This window comes from Rhineura floridana, chromosome 3 (genome assembly GCF_030035675.1).
Source record: "Rhineura floridana isolate rRhiFlo1 chromosome 3, rRhiFlo1.hap2, whole genome shotgun sequence".
Taxonomy (NCBI): domain Eukaryota; kingdom Metazoa; phylum Chordata; class Lepidosauria; order Squamata; family Rhineuridae; genus Rhineura; species Rhineura floridana.
Window position 1 is genome coordinate 148,932,456 of NC_084482.1, and position 13,966 is coordinate 148,946,421.

Here is a 13,966-nt window from a genome sequence, read left to right on the forward strand (position 1 = left end):
TTCATGCAGGCTCTCTGTAATAGAGCGGAGTGATTCCATTTTGAACCTGCGATATGTTACAAAACGGTTGACAAACTTGAGGTCCAATACCACCCTCCATGACAAATCTCGTTTAGGCACAGCAAATAGGAGGGAGTACACCCCTTCCGACCTCTCAGTTGTGGGGACTGGCTCTATTGCCGCTATGTCCAATAGGTGGTGTATAGCTGCCTGCATGATGCTGTGCCTGGCTGGTGCCCTAGGACAAGGGGACGGATGGAATCTGTCTGGTGGGGTCGCCCAGAACTCAATGGCATAACCATAACTGAAAAGCTCCCTGATCCAGGAGACCGTAGTGAGGCGCAGCCACTGATCTCCGAATTTAAGTAATCTGCCACCAACGGGAGGTGCGTTAATACTGTTTTCGTTGTCGAGGCCCTCCCCTATATGAGGACGATGAAGTACCCCTGCACCCTTGGTACTGACCTCTGCCCTGGAAACGGCGGTTCCAGGATCCCCTGAAGGAATTGGGGTCATATGATCTGAAGTTGCGGCCTCGTCCTCCTGGCCGCGTTCCTCGAAAGGGCTGGTTATTACGGAAGGAAGGAAATCGCCTGAAAGGCCTGTGGTCGATGTTCTTGACAGTGGCCAAAACTGGTTTGTGGGCGTCTTTAGGATCAACCAGTACTGCCTTTAGAGCTTCCTCGCCGAAGAGAAGAGATCCGGAGTAAGGAGCCCTAGATAGATTGATTCTGGCCGCAGAATCAGCTTGCCAGTGGCGAAGCCAGAGGGTCCGACGAGCAACTATCTGAGCCGTCATGGCTCGTGCCCCCAGCTGAGTGGCATCCAAAGTGGCATCAGCCACAAACGCCGCTGTCTTACACAACTTTATCAGTGACCTTCTGAGGAAGACAGGATCTGGATTAGAGTCCTCTAGAAGATCATCTAGCCACATCATGGCTGCTCTGGAGAAGACGGAGGCAGATGCGGAAGCACGCATGGAGAAGGCAGTGGCCTCATGGTTTTTGCGGAGGGCGAAGTCTAGTCATCGCTCAGTAGCGTCTTTTAGTTTGGATTCTCCTTCCCTGGACAAAAGAGATTGAGAAACTAGGCTAGTGATCGGATCGTCTATGCCAGGGACGGCTAGCTTGGTGGCAAACTCCGGAGCTAGGGCATAAAGCTTGTCAGCCATGTTCTTGAAACGATGAGTTTGGAATGGGTGAGACCATTCTTCAGAAGTCAGTTTGGCAATTGGATCCGGCACCAGGATGTAGTGTTCAGTAGGTGCAGGGGATTTGAGGACCTTGGCCCCTTTGATAGTTGGAGTGGTAGATGTTGATGGTGCAGGTTGGAGACCAAGGGCGTTAACTACCCTGCGCGCCAGGGGCTGATAATCTGAAGCGTTGAAGAGACGATACGATGTATCCTCCTCATGATCTGAATCGTCGCTCCAGTCATCTCCTTCAACGTGGTCAATGAAGGATGACTCCTTCCCATACGAGGCTTCGTCAGTACATCTGCCTCTGGCTACATCAAAGGGATTTGGGGAACAGGAAGGTTGTGCTTCATGACACGCACGTTGGTCCATAGCGGATTGGGGAATGGCAGGGACTTGTGGTGGTGACTGCATTTGGGTGAAAAAAGACAGCATGCCTTGAAGTTGAGAAAGGAAGTCATGGGACAGCTGTAACCCCATTGGAGCAGATGTTTGTGCCTGAGTATTTGTTGGAGCAGATGTTTGTGCCGAAGTAGCTGGCTCCATGGGACGAGCTCTAGGTGACAACATGGGGGAAGTTTGATTAGGCAAAGGCCGAGTAGTAAAGCCAGTAAAGTCCTCCTCGTCAGAAGAGGCAGCTGATGAATGGAATATATCTCTTATGTGTTCCTGAGCTGCTTTGGTGGTGGTAGGCACAGAAGCATAGCGTGGACGCTTTGGTTTGCTATGGCTAGAAATATGTTTGGTCTTAGCCAGTGCTTTAACATGTTTAGTCTTAGTAGCCTTGGATGGTTGCGGCTCGGCTGTTTGGGACATGCCTGGCTGTTCTGCCATCTTGTATTCACTTTGGGTGCAGTACACGGCCACAGCGGCGGCAGGATGTAAAGACCCGAACAGGCACAGTGTACGACCACAGAGGGGGTAGGATACACTGGCAGATGGCTGAGTGCACGGCCACAGAGGGGGCAGGATGCACTATGTTATCAGCATTAATATAATGTAGGCTGGAGTTTAAGCTTGGTACACGGCCACAGAGGGGGCAGGATGTACTATGTCAGCGACAATATTGTGCTGCAGGCTGGATTTCAGGCTTGGTACACGGCCACAGAGGGGGCAGGATGTACAGAGTATAGATGAGATTAGTGCTGTAGGCTGGATTTCAGGCTTGGTACACGGCCACAGAGGGGGCAGGATGCACTATGGTATTGTAATGCTGTGGAGGTCAGCAACTGAGAGTAAAGCTACAGCCTTGATGATACAGTCCCAGTAGATTTGTAAGGAAGCCCTAGTATAGCTGTGCAAGCCTATCTACAACACACATACAGATAGCTTACAGGGAAGGTATCCTTTGGTTAGTATAGGGCTAACAGAAAAGGCGGGAAATTTGAAGACAACAAAAATGGCCCTCGGAAAAAAGAGCGGGAAAAAGTGAGTCCAAAAATGGCGGAGAGGAAGAAGGAGCAATGGCGGCCGTATGTTAGCGGTCTGGGGGAAGGGCTGCCCAGCGCAGTCTCGCAGTGGAAGTTGCGGGGCCGATAGTCGCACTAGCGTCTCTAAAAAGCCCAAGGAGGGGGCGGTCGGGAAAAGCCTGTGACGGGAAAGGCAGCAGGAGGCAAGTCGCTGCCGCCGTCGGGTGCAGAGTTCTCCGAGGCGAAAATAAAATCATGGAGGAAGGCTCGTTAGTGGGAGAGAGGGAGAGAGATAGCCGCAGTAGCAGGCTCCCGTGAGGCAGTACCCAGGCAGGCTAAATTAGGTGGCGGGAAAAAGGCTGGGAGCCGCAGCTTCAAGCTCCCGCCTGGGAGAGAACCGCAGCCGCGGTCTCTCCAGGGGCTCCACAGAGCGCGGCTCGAGGCAGCTCAGCTGAGGGGAATCGCTACGGGGGAGTCAGAGCCGGGAGCTCCCGATGGAAGCAACAGAGCCCGGGGATAAAGGCTCGCAAACGGCCAAAAAACGTAGAGAACTGCAGCCGCGGTCTCTGTAGGGACCGTAAAACAAGTAACAGGGAGTAGACGTCCGAAAGGGAAATAAACTCAAATGAGTAGTTAAACACAAGACCGGGGGAGGAAGGACTTGGGAGACATACAAGTAACACTAGGTCCGCACCCAGTCAGAACAAATATACAAACAAACACGAAAAAACTTAGCTAAATGCTACGCTATAGAAATTCCAATCTTGTTCGTACGAAGGCAAGAATGAACTGGAGAGTGGGAGGGGCCTGATGCCCCTAGTCTTGACTTCAAAGAACATTCTTGCCTTCGCACGATAGGTGGAGCTAATACCCACTGTGAGGACCGGACTCATATGGAAAATCATCCCACACCAGAGCCAGATGTGGATTCATTGTCACTTAAACAAGCAGAAAACAACTTGCCCTTCATCATCATGAGTTGAAAACTCCATATGTCTTCTCTTCTATTATTGGTTCTTAGTATTTCTCCTTATTGACTAAGGAACCCTCTCCACCAATTTTGATGCAATAAGCTTTTGAAATCAGGGGAAACCCCCTATGAGAAAAGGATCTCTTGACAGATCCAAATGGGAGCCAAATCCTGATGCCTAAGTACAGCTCACGGTTGCCTGGAGCTGTCAGAACTCAGGTAATATTTAGATGACTCAAGTTTAGAATCTCTTGTAAATTGTGTGAAAACAAAGGATTTGGGGACTGAAGTATATTTTGGGATATACTGCTTGTCTCCATGCGCCAGGCATTTGCTTAAGCCTAAGGAATCTTTCTAAGTTTTCTGTTTTTGCAGTTTAAAAGTATTTCTCCCTTCTACATTTAAATTCCATGTAAATTCTGGTTACATCTGAAGTAAATTCAGACTTTTTTTTTAACTGCTTACTGCATTTGGGTCTTTTTCACCTACTATGACATATGTATACCAGACAGAAAAGCATATGCAGATAATTAGGCTCTTTATAGAAGGATTTTAAAGTATTCTGGCAGTCAACTGCTCAGTGTAGTTTGCTTCTATGACTATTTGCCACTTTTGTATCCCATACTCAGAGAACATACAGGGCATCCAGCTGGCTTCCTGTTCAGGTACTGGCAAGACCCAGATCTACTTACCCTAAATGCAAAATGTCTTCAACCCAGTGGGCTATGACTTTAAAAGGATTAGACAAAATCACTGAGGATAAGTCAATCAATTACTAGTAACTACAGAGGTAGTATCAAATGCTAGGGATAAAATAGCAAAGAAGAGCCTTTGTGCCCTGCTTGTATCCTAGAGGAACCTGTCTTTGTATACTAATTTTCCATATAGAGAGAAAAGATCAGCAATCATACCTTTGCTACTCTGTCATAAACTTCCATGGCCATAATCCATTTACATAAACCTTCTGCTGCTGAGGATGCTTTAGCTACTTTAGGGGGATCGAACTCAGGATTAGTTAAATATTCAGCACGAATCTTCTGCATCACAGATACCTATAGGAAAAAAAATATTTCATACATTTGAATATATACTTATATCTAGGATTCAGTAATTAGACACCTGTGAACTATTTGCCTGCTGTTCCATGTATCACTCAAATGGAATAACTGTTGCCATCAGCATGTAATTGTTCTTTTTCCCCACTAATGGACATGTTATCTTGACAAATAAGCCTTCATAAACTCTTTATCCTGAAATTGTCCCCAAATGAGGCTGTATTTGCTATAGAGAATTGGCAAGTTAGATGGAAGGGTGCTTGACCCCTCACTGTGCCCGCTGATTTTCCCCTGCAAAGTTCTTCTGAGTTAGTTTTCTCGCATCTGCACTTCCAGTTTCAGAGTTCAGCTGGATGAAAAAAAATTAAAAGGATCTGCAGAGCACATACAGGGGAGAACTGGAGACAAGGAAATTACCTTCCCCTTGATTCTCCCCCTACAAATGTCCCTTCATCCCCTGCATTAAGTGGGGGAAATAAGCTTTGGGACCCCCAAGTTTTGTTGTATACTGAGTAGCTCAATCATTTTTAGCCTACACATTGTAACCACATTGTAGCATTCTGTTCCTGACAGAAACCCCTCCTCCTCTTGCTTGCACCTAACCACTTTGGGACAGTTTCTAACAAATTAAAACTGCTTCCAACAGCCAAGCGAGTTGGGATAAGCCTGTCTCTACTCTAGCTGCTGTCCTGTGTGACATTGTGTTACAAGGACCTTGTGTACAGCCCTCTCTCATCTAAAGAGGTACCGACTTTTAAAGATTTTATAGGCAACAAATTCTGTAATGATAGCTGTAACTATATCATCATTTATTACGGGACAAAGCGCGCACACGCGCACACACACACACACACCCTTACCGGAATATTATCTTTGTCATACTCTCTCAGATCTCTTAAGAAGTTCATGTCTCCCAAAAGTTTTTTGCTAGGTCCCCAGTAGTCTAAAATCTATTAAAAAAGTTAAAGCAGTACTTAAAATATTTTAACACACACAAAAAATAAGAAAACACAAAAGATTCTTATGAATACATAGTTATACGGATATTAATTAGGAAGATAGGCGTTGGCAGAAGACAGCTTGTAAGGAACAAAGTAATCACCATTATCTATACACTATAAATATGATGTGACCTCTGGAGAATCAGGGACAACATATGCAATGTGATCTACAATGCCATGAACATATTGATCCTGTTTGCAATTCATGGTAAGCCATGGCTAATGGTTTATTTTACTCCTTCCTTATTTGTGCATGGAGGAATCAACCACAATCCCTGGCTTAATGTTACATCCAAAACAAGGGTCATGGTTTGTTCCATTCCAACAATACACAATCAGTAAGACAAGAACAAATCTTGGCTACAAGTCATCATTTGCTGGGAGTGAGATAAACCACAACCCATGGCTTGGACCTAAAGCTAAGCCAGAGATTGTGATTTTTTTCTCCTAGTGCTAAGGGGAGGAGCAAAACAGGAAAGTTGCATTTATTGTATACTATTAACTATGATTTACTGTGATGTGCAAAATGGGTCACTATATGTACTGGCACTGTTAAGCCAAGACAGGTTTTTATGTTAGCTAGTAACTGCCATCACCATCAGATAAAGGTAGGCTTGAGATACAAAGTCAAACTGTATGGAATAATTCTATTATGAAAGTGGTTTGGATTTCCTGTCTAATTAGAGGAAGTTTTGCAATCAGAAATGTGTTGCTTTACTGTCAACTATTTTACCTTTCCTCCAATCCCTGAAGAATCTGCGATTTTTTCAGGTTTTATGTCCTTCATGACACAGATGGCAGCCATAACAAGTTTAACACCAGATGGTGGATTCTTCATTGATTTCACAATTGTGATATCTGCAGGCTAAAATAAAATATCTTGTTGACTTTAACACAGTATATATTGCCTGAAAACATTCTAGATTAAAACAACCTAACTTTTCATATTGTAACGGGGGATGCACATAGAGACGCTGTAGCTAAGCCCCACCGTAATGAATTTTGCACCTGTATCTAAGATTTACCTAATAATTTCATAAGCGATCTATTAAACTTTCTTAGACACATAAATAACCCAATATATAGCAGTTGGAATCTTTAGAAATCCATAGTCCAATTTATTCTCTTTTTGGTCTATTTTATTTTGACGAATCTGCTTCTTCACGACGCCACTAACTGTTTTGATGCTGGGAACTAAATTTGTTTTGTATTCTTGAACATAGAGAGATAAGGCAGGCCGCTCTGTTTATACTGTGATGTCATCAAGCCTGGAATATTAACCCAATTGTTGCTGAAATAAGAAGTGGTTCTTCTTTATTTTTGTTTTGTTTTGTTTTCGTGGTTTTAAAAATGGCAATCAAGAAAGTGGCTGAGAATCTGGAAGTAATTATGTTTCAGAAAATAATGGATGAGATTGAGATAACGAAACAAACCCTGCGACAGGGCAGTAAGGAGCTGAAAATTGAACTGAGCAAAATGACGCAGGAGCTTAAAGAAATAGGGGATCCTGTGAGAGAGGAAAATGAGATCAGAGATGAGAAAAGAAAAAATAAAGGGAAGATACAAGCCCTGGAGATTGGAACAAATGTGGAATTGGAAAAAGATCTGGAGTTTATGGATATTAGAAATAAAATCTACTGTTTGGAATTTAACGTTATCTCTGAAGAAATTAATGAAGATATTAGAGATAAAGTTATCAATGGCTTGGATAATCTTCTGGACTGGAATGACGTGATGGAGCTTGATATAGAGAAAATCTATGGAATTAACTGCAGCCATGTGACAATGGAAAAACTCTCAAGAGATGAGCCAGTGCATTTTGTAAAAAAGAAGAACAGAGATATGACTTTACAACAATATTTCAGCAACTTATTCAGAATTGATGGCAAGAAAATATTTGGGATAGAGGAAATTCCCATCAGACTCTTATTATATGACTATGGCTATGACAGCAAGATTATTATGGAATACTGATAATGGAAGATTGGACACTGAAATTACTGGACTTAACAGGACTATTGAAGATGGAAGATGGAATTAATAGGGATAATGGAATAATGGCTATTGAAATTATTGGACCTAACAGATTTTGATGAGATGGATTAATCGATATGTTTATTTGGACTATGGTTATGACAATAAGATTATTATTATTATTAACGAGATGGATTAATCGACATGTTTATTTGGAGAAAAATTGATAGATATATTTCTTAAAGAATTGAAACCTCTCTTTGACTTTTTGTGGAAAGAATAAAGTAATGTTTATGAGATTTGATGATTAATTAAGATAACTACTGGAGGAAAGTGATTTTATAATATAATTTAAGAGACAGGATTGTTATATATTGTAGACCTATAACTGATTTGATCTGCGACCAATGGGAAGTCAACATTTTATTTTTTTGTTTAATCATTTTTGTTTTGTTTTGTTTTTTGTCTTTGAATGTTTTATGATTTTGTTTTGTATGTTTTATGAAAATTTGAATAAAAATTATTGTAAAAAAAAAGAAGAAATCCATAGTCCAATTAATTCCTTTTAATGTTCCATTATTAAAATATGTGCAAAACAAACGGTAAAGTTAACTCCTTTCAAATGATTCAAGTTAATTCCACATATTGCTGGTATATTAGGAAAAATCACCCAGATTTGTATGGGGGAAGAGTTCCGATTCACTCACATGGGAGCTCCTCCCAACCCCTGGGCAATCAGCAGGCCTGAGGGGCAGTGTCTGATCTGGAGTAGGACTACAGGGGACCAAGCATCCCTAGCCCGCACACCAGTGTCCTGATCAGGATTGGGGACCTCATGCTGATTATTACTGCAATGCACTCTGTGTGGGGCTTCCCTTGCACTTGTCCCGGAAACTGCAGTTAGCATAGAATGCTGCAGCATGGTTGTTGACAGGAGTGAGACTCTGTCAGCATATAACACCTCTGCTCAGAGATCTGCACAGGCTACCAATTTGTTACTGGGCCAAGTTCAAGGTGCTGCTTTTAGTATATAAAGCCCTTAACAGCTTGGGACCAGTTTAGCTGCAGGACTACCTTACTCCATATCTGCCCACTTGACTGCTTCAGTCTGTGGAACTGGCACTGTTACAGATCCCACACTTGTAAGAAATCGTTCTTTTAGTGTGTCAGCACCTATACTTTGGAACCCCATGCCATGTCACATCATAGTGACATTGTGTGACTGACAGGTGGGCAGCCCCACGCACCTGTTAAAATTGGCCCGTGGGTTCAAAAAGGTTCCCCTCCCATTCTACATGCAACGTATGTGCTCTATTGCTAAGCTTTGGGGTCTCCCTTTCAGTCCATTAATATCAAAATAATGCTATTCCAGGGTATGCTTTCTTTCACATGTTAATTTAACTTGCCTTCAACGTGTCGAGTGCAGACAATGCTGCCTCTAGAGCTGGAATTGCCTCTGCAAGATCACTTTCACATTCATTCTTCAGTGCCTGGGCTTCTGCTGCTTTTTCTGTAGCAAGTGCTTCATCTATTTTTACAGTTTTGCTTTTTGCTTCAACTTCTGCAGACTCTTTCTCAATTATCTAAAGAAAGAAAGAAAGAATAAAAACATAATCCAGCGCACCAAATAGTAGAATAGTCCTTTATAGCTCCACCAGATTGATTTATTCATTTCTTAAGAAAAACTCATTAGTTTAGAAAAAGATGAACTGATATTACAAAGGAGAGTTTTATATAAAATTCTAAGCCCTATATTCATTCTCCTGATATAATGCAATTACAGACACTCTTGGTAGGTTCCTTTACTAAAAGCTTTAAAAATGCACTTTGGGGCAGGACCAGGTAAACCCCATAGGAAAATACAAAGGAATATGTGAGCAAGATTCCATATGGAAGTTTGTGCCATTATTGTCACTTAGTGTGAGGGTTTGATTGTGCCTGGTGTATGTGCATGGAGATGCAAAAAGAGAGAGACTGATTGGGGAGAACCAGCATCCTATGGGATCTGTCCACTTAGACCAGCGTTCATCACCCTGTGCCCTCCAGATGCTTTGAGCTACAACTGCCATCAGCCATGGTGTCTGTGGTTGATGGGAATTGTAGTCTAAAATCTGATAAAGACTTAGGTAAATATCATAGGTGGTGTCAATCTGGGAAGAGGGTTAAAGAGAACATGTTAGAATGTGGTGGAAACTGCTTTGCTTAACTCCATTCCTGGAACATTTAAAAGGAGGGGAAATCAGGGTTTGCATCAGTTTGAAAATACATATTCTTGGAAGAAACAGCAGTAAAAGCAAGCACTGGCAGTGAGCAGAAGAGGTGGTACTACAACTGCTTTAGTGCACGTCAAGTAGAAAGGAGGAAGTGGTACCAAGGGTAATAGCAGCAATAATAGAAGGAAGCACTGCGAAAGTTAGATTGTAGACAGGAGGACTGAAACACAGCAGCAACAGTTTAGGGAAGGAAGGAATGAAAAAGAGCTCAACCCTGCAAACACATGCAAACTTGACAACTACCACACATGTGCAATAGGCACACAACTAGGCTTTGTTACAAGAAAAACAATATCCAGATTAGTATATGTTACTTGTTAAAAGTTTCACTGTCAATTATTGCCAAATCTTCAACATTTAATCCTATTCACATACTGTATACCTTTGGTTTTCTAGCATATCTCACTTTCTTTCTGAATAAAGCTTCCTTTCCTACAACCTCATTTCTAAATCCTACAGGTATTCTGAGCAACAAACAAAGACCCCATGAATTTAGCAGAGTAGGGATATGCATGTGTGTACTTACGACAATGGAACCAATTACCTAGAGAGGTAGTGGGCTGTCTGACATTGGAGGCATTCAAGAGGCAGCTGGACAGCCATCTGTCGGGAATGCTTTGATTTGGATTCCTGCATTGAGCAGGGGGTTGGACTTGATGGCCTTATAGGCCCCTTCCAACTCTACTATTCTATGATACTTACTTATTGGCGCATTTACCAAATGTCTTACTGAATTTACCTATAAAGTGAGGAATTCAAGGAACTGTCCCCCGTGGAGGCTAGCAGTGTTGTGGCCTAAAAACACCCCCACCCCACTATTAGCTGGATGAGGGACTCAGAGCTTATCTCCCTGGAGCATAGTGCGGAAAAGTGGAATTATGACAAAAATGGTCACTGCGGAGATTTCAGTAAAAGTGGGCATGTGGAGAAATCAAGACCTAACTTGTTAATTAACAGATAACATACTGGATCACAACTGACTGGAAGTATAGTAGATTGGACATTCCCCACTTGCCTTTTGCTAGATATTAAGCTACACCAGCATCATTTAGACCACTGGGTGCACCACAGTATCTACACATCTTTGGGATCAGAAACTTTACCTTCATCATAGCTGCATTATCCACTTTAGCCTGCTCCAACTTAGGCTGCAAATCAACTAATTCTTGCTTCATTTCACCAACCTAAAGCCAAGAGTAATTTTCCATGAGTTGTTTTAAAGTACGGCAAATTGGAACAAGAGAAATGAAGCGTTAAGACATGCAATGGGCCTTACTTCTGAATAAACATGCACAGGATTGTGCCATTAAGTCAAGCATTATACAAACCATGGCTTGGAGTAACATGAGAATTATGACTTTTGCCAGCTATTTATATCTGCTGCTGTAAAACCTTTAAGAATATTTTTGGTCACTTGATTGTTATTTATTGCATTTAATTATTTTAATTATATATTTATTGTATTTTATAAATAAACCTGGCACCGTTTCCTAACCATGGTTTACTTCTCTCCCCCTGCAAGATAAGCTACAGAACTGCAAGGCAAGAGTGGCTGGAATATGAAACTGCTCACAAGGCTAAGAGTCTCTTGCTGGCACTTTTCCTGTAGGAGACCTGGCTCCAAACTCTGCCTGGCTGCAGGCTCAATTTCCCATTGCACTCCTGCACGACAAGCCCCCCCTTGCAAGGGAGACTTCCTTGTTTTGCAGCTGCTCTGCCGTGAGTCAGGAAAAGTTAAACAAGACCATATTCCAGTCTGCCCAGTTAACATCTATAATGGGATGAATTGTAGAGCAGCAATGTAAAATAGAAGACTATACAACAATAGCCAAAAATACTTATAGTTAAAATGTTGAAGCCACTTAAGAGGGAAAAATGAACCATTGGTCTCACCTGAAGGGTGGTTTCCCCAGGTATCATGCCATCACGTGGGTTATAGTGCCATCTAGCGTTCGAAGGCAAGAATATGCTGAAGTCAAGACCTGCGGGCATCCATGCCCCTCCCACTCCAGTTCATTTGTGACAAGGCCAAAGTGAAATAACTGAAAAAGTACCAAGGGCCAACAGGCCTACCAGCAAGGAAAACAGACAGTGCCTCAAATAATGCCAAACCACATTCATTCCTAATAGAACCAGAAAGGTCTTGACTCAGTCACACAATGGACCCAGTACAAGTTTAACAGAAATAATTTGAGAGGTGGTACAAAACACCCAGGTATCCTCCAACAGGGAGGGTCATGATGGCATGATACCTGAGAAAACCACCCTTCAGGTGAGACCAATGGTTCATTTTCCCCAAGCAGCATGCCATCACGTGGGATGTACTAAAACAGCCCCAACAGGGAGGGACCACCCACTGCTTACATATGAGAAAGGACCTGTTGCTGAACATGCCTCTCAAAAGAGGCATTGGCAGAAGCGTAGTCGTCTATCTTGCAATGCTTGAGAAAGGAATCTGGAGTAACTATACAGCCACTCTGCAAATATCTGCAAGAGGTGCACTGGATGCTGCAACCTAGTCGAGTGCGCCGTTATCTTATTAGGCACTGGAAGCTTTTGCGACTCATAAGCCAGTGTAAGGCAGGTGCGCAACCAACAAAACAAGGTGGAGTTAGAAACCTTTTTTTCCCCCAGTGGCCATGGTGAAAGGATGCAAACAGTGAATCCATTAATCTTATGTCCTAGGTTCAAGACAGGGAGGACTTGAGGGGCCCCCGAACATTGAAAGAGTGCCCGGCCTTCTCCAGTGGATGGACGGGCTTAAGACAGAATGAGGGAAGACCAATGTCCTGATTGCAGCAGAAAACTGAATTGGTTCTGGGATGAAAGGTCGGATCTGGATGCAGCATAACTGAGTCCTTTTGGGCGATGCAGAGATGGCGTGTTGAGGACAAAGCTCCCAACTCTGAAACTCTTCTTGCTGCAGTGACCACCTCCAGAAACAGAACCTTGGAAGGCAACAGTCAAAACGGTACTGACCTAAGAGGCTCCAAGGGAGGTCGCTGCAGGGCTTGCAGGACCTTTGGTAAGCTCCAGGAAGGAAAATGGTGACACACTGCCGAGGGAAGGATGGCAGCTGCCTAGGAAGAACCTATAATCATCGGATGTGAGCCCATTTAAGCACTCGAAGGGTAATCAAACTAAGCCTGGCGACGCAAGGTGTTAGCTATCACTTCCCTCTTCAGACCTCTATGAAGACAGAGGAAGACTTGTTTTACCATGGCTCGTGAAGGTGGAAGAGCCCTGGAAGCATACCTGATGGAGAAGGCTGACCATGCAGTCTGGTAGATGCGATTTGTTGATGGCCTTCTAGATACCAGCATGGTATTGGCATTACATGCAAACCAGACATGGGTAAGCAGCCCTCATTACAACTGACTTACCTGAGATTCAGCAAAAGCTAGTTTGTCTAAGCCATTAGTATATCTTTTTTTTGCTTTCATTATATTATCTCTGTTCTGCGTCAAAAGTTGTTGGAAGGATGCAATAAGTTCAAGATAGGACGTAGGAGTAACATAATTATGTCGTCCCAATTGGTTCAAAAATCTGTGGCGTGAGAAAAAAATTGTCACTCTCTTGAGTCAAAAAGGAATGATCTATTTGTTTCATTAAGTGTGATATATTATCTGAATATCCATCAAACATTACAAGGCTATGTTGCTTAAAGACTTTTCCAGGCAATCAGTTTTCTGGTAATAAATATGCAGTAGGGTTACTTATTGATTGTGAAATACCCAAGTGTTTTCCTCCTTTTTTCTCTGAAATTTGTAAGGCTTCTTCCTCCCCTAAGTAAGCTACTCTCCTGTTATTTCTTATTTGTGAGGTGGATATTTCTCTACTGTTTTTGAAGAAGACCAGTGTGACTGTTGTACAAAGACAATCTGAAAAAGCTCTAACAAATTTACTCACTAACCATTAGCCTGACCTGTTTAAATTGAAGTACTTAGGGCAGGTGTGGGGAACCTTTGGCCCTTCATATGTTCCGAACTATGGAACACCCTTCCTGACGAGGTACGCCTGGCGCCTGCTTTACTATCCTTTCGGCGCCAGGTGAAAACCTTCCTCTTTGCCCAGGCATTTTAATATTTT

The 13,966-nt window shown here is 42.9% G+C and overlaps 1 protein-coding gene across 1 annotated transcript in view; it reads right to left on the reverse strand.

Annotated features, from left to right (window-relative positions):
• The window catches only part of DNAH12 (dynein axonemal heavy chain 12), a 292,017-nt gene that overhangs the window by 79,229 nt on the left and 198,822 nt on the right, over positions 1-13,966 (reverse strand). Inside the window, exons 47-52 of the mRNA XM_061618291.1 lie at positions 13,261-13,423; positions 10,981-11,061; positions 9,011-9,187; positions 6,364-6,495; positions 5,490-5,579; positions 4,486-4,626 (exon numbers count right to left, since the gene is read on the reverse strand). Coding sequence (XP_061474275.1) covers positions 4,486-4,626; positions 5,490-5,579; positions 6,364-6,495; positions 9,011-9,187; positions 10,981-11,061; positions 13,261-13,423 — 784 coding nt within the window. The remainder of the gene's footprint in view (positions 1-4,485; positions 4,627-5,489; positions 5,580-6,363; positions 6,496-9,010; positions 9,188-10,980; positions 11,062-13,260; positions 13,424-13,966) is intronic.